Genomic DNA, 2,937 nt, shown 5'->3' with positions numbered 1-2,937 from the left:
TAAACCCTAAACCCTAAACCCTAAACCCTAAACCCTAAATCCTAAACCCTAAACCCTAAGCCTCACTTCCTCTAAAAAGTACTTTAGCAACAAATCTGCGAATTTCTGACAGTCGTCTCGGCCCCTCAAATCGCCAACAACCATTGGCACGATTTTCACATCCCTGCAGTCGCAAACCCTAAACCCTAAACCCTAAACCCTAAACCCTAAACCCTACACACTGGCAGCACGTGGCTTCTCTGCCTTGTCGCAGATTTCGAGCTACCTGAGCCCTAAACCCCAGACCCTAAACCCTAAAGCCTAGCACTGATTTCAAAGCACAGCTCCAACGCCCAAACCCTAAACACTAAACCCTAAACCCTAAACCCTAGCTCACTCTTTAAAAACATGCCTCAAAAAAGGCAGCATCAACTCTATGCTGTGTTCTTCTTCGTCTTCAGAAAATGACAACTCAGCAAAAGCCCCGGTGAGCCTGAGGGCCTGAATGGCTGCGCAAACACTCCAGCGCGAGACCCAAACCCTAAACCCTAATTTAGGGTTTGGGGTTTGCAACTAGCCCTACCCTCTGAGTCCAATGGCAAGTCCCCCAAAGGAGTCAAATATGAATTGCATTTGTCCGCAGGAAGAGCCACTCCTGGAAAGTACTTGTAGTGAGAAGGCCCCAGCAAAAAGACCCGCGAGCTGCAGCCGCAAACCCTAAACCCTAAACCCTAAACCCTAAACCCTAAACACTACTCTAAACAATGGGCTGCAGGAAACCAGGGAGCTACTCGGCCGCACTCTCCAAAAGCCCTACGCCAAATATGTAAAAACCGACCACCATGAATGAACCAACCTCTAGGGTTTAGGGTTTAGGGTTTAGGGTTTAGGGTTTAGGGTTTACTACTGGGATGGGTCAATTTGCTTCCAAGCACAAGCTGCCGTTGAGCCACTAAACCGGAGGCCCGCGTGGCTGAGAAGTAAAGCACCAGAACCCAAACCCTAAACCCTAAACCCTAAACCCTAAACCCTAAACCCTAGTTCTTGAAACTCACTTGAATGCATGGGTTCAAAACAGCTGCCAGGAGTTGTGCTTAACAAGCAAGCCTCAACCCTAAACCCTAAACCCTAAACCCTTATCAGCGAGGTCCCTAATCAAACTTGCAAACCCTAATCGTACACTCCAAACCCTAAACCCTAAACCCTAAATCTTAAACCCTAAACCCTAAACCCTACTTACGGGCAAATGAGTGCCTTTACACGCCCGTTGCACACCTTTGTAGATCTCTGCAGCCATCGCCGGATTTGCCCAGACAGCTTGCTGCCTGCAGCCGCACTCCAAACCCTAAACCCTAAACCCTAAACCCTAAACCCTGGACCAAAAACGTCAAACGCGAAGTCGTAAACACTCGACAGTATGGTCTAGGGCCTCAGCCCTTAACACAGCCCTTAACCGCAGAGAACGCAAAAACAATTACAAAAAGGAGCCCGAGTCGAGGGTTTAGGGTTTAGGGTTTGGGATGTAGGGTTTAGGGTTTAGGGCTTAGGGTTTGAGCCTTACTGTCAGCATCATACCACGTTCCAGCGTGAGTAGCTCTCCTCTGCCTTTGGTGGCCTTGCGCAGCCTCCATAGCCGCAAATTGGGGTTTACGCTAGGGTTTAGGGTTTAGGGTTTAGGGTTTGGGGCTTCGCTGGGGGCCCACAACAACCTAGGGTTTGTTATTTGGCAGCTAAAGTGTCATTTGAGGACTCAAGAAAGCTGGAAGCTGCAGCGGGGGTTTTCTAGGTCTTGAGTTTCGGGTGTATGTACACCTGAAAATAAAGCAGTTCTCGGGAAACCGGGAACAAAAAGGGGCATTATGAGGGTTTGTTTTGCAGAAAATGAGTCAATTAAGACAACAATAAGCACAATACGTGGAGAAGCATGCAAAAGCAGCAGCAGCAGCTGCTGCTGCTGCTGCTGCTGCTGCTGCTGTTGAAACACCTGTCGGAGGCTCTCGCGCAGTGTCTTTCAGCGTTCGGCTTGAAAAAAACCCACTTTTGTGGTTTTGTTTCACCTTTTATTTGCATTTAAATTAATTTATTTATTTTTATTTTATTTTTATTTATTTTTACTTGTTTTCATTTCATTTCGTTTCGAAGTAGACCCGCAGACCGCCGCAAACCACAGACTCAACCGCCCCTGAGACGCCCTGCACACGGCCCTAAACCCTAAACCCTAAACCCTAAACCCTAAACCCTAAACCCTGAAACCTAGACAGAAATTAAACCCCCCTAAACGCTAACTCCAGCAAAAAAGACAGACACTAAACCCTAGACCCCAAACACGAGGCGGAAGCCCGAAGACCTAAACCCTGAACCCCAGTTGTGTGAGCCCTGTATGACTCCTAAACCTGTAAACCCTAAACCCTAAACCCTAAACCCTAAACCCTAGACACTAAAGGGACGCCATCGAACAGCTCCTGCTCACTCCAAACCCTAGCTTTTGGCCCTAACCCCAAAACCCTAGCCTCGAGCCTTAAACCCTGAACAGCATGATTGAGGCCCCAGACCCTAAACCCTAAACCCTAAACCCTAAACCCTAGGCCCGTAAAGACCAAAACGCTTTCGCACTGAGTTCTTGCACGGTTCCGCGTGCAGCAAAAAGGCGGGGAGATACTGAATCGGTGACTGGCTAGCTAGCCAGCCAGCTAGCTAGCTAGCCAGATAGCTAGCCAGCCAGATTGCTAGCTAGCCCGCTAGCTAGCTAGCCAGACAGCTAGCTAGCCAGATATCTAGCTAGCCAGCTAGCTAGCCAGTCTCCAGTTCGCCGGACAGCTAGCCAGTAGAACGCCCAGCTAGCCACCCCCAAGTTGAGCCAGCAGAGCTCCTCCTCGCACAGCTAGCTGGCTAGCCAGCTAGCTAGCTAGCTAGCTGGTCAGCTAGCTAGCCAGCTAGTTCGCTAGCTAGCTAGCCATT

General features: G+C 49.3%; 1 protein-coding gene across 1 annotated transcript in view; it reads right to left on the bottom strand.

Annotated features, from left to right (window-relative positions):
* The window catches only part of ETH_00018805 (uncharacterized protein), a gene marked incomplete at both ends in the record, with an annotated part of 3,552 nt that extends 1,942 nt beyond the window's left edge, over window positions 1-1,610 (bottom strand). Inside the window, 6 exons of the mRNA XM_013377035.1 lie at window positions 67-163; window positions 377-488; window positions 563-681; window positions 884-952; window positions 1,220-1,304; window positions 1,541-1,610. Of these exons, the coding sequence (XP_013232489.1) occupies window positions 67-163; window positions 377-488; window positions 563-681; window positions 884-952; window positions 1,220-1,304; window positions 1,541-1,610 (552 nt within the window). The remainder of the gene's footprint in view (window positions 1-66; window positions 164-376; window positions 489-562; window positions 682-883; window positions 953-1,219; window positions 1,305-1,540) is intronic.
* Window positions 1,611-2,937: the final 1,327 nt, after the last annotated feature.

Source organism: Eimeria tenella, genomic scaffold (genome assembly GCF_000499545.2).
Source record: "Eimeria tenella Houghton genomic scaffold, Eth_scaff447, whole genome shotgun sequence".
In the NCBI taxonomy this organism is placed as follows: domain Eukaryota; phylum Apicomplexa; class Conoidasida; order Eucoccidiorida; family Eimeriidae; genus Eimeria; species Eimeria tenella.
This window is presented reverse-complemented; position numbering and strand designations above follow the sequence as displayed.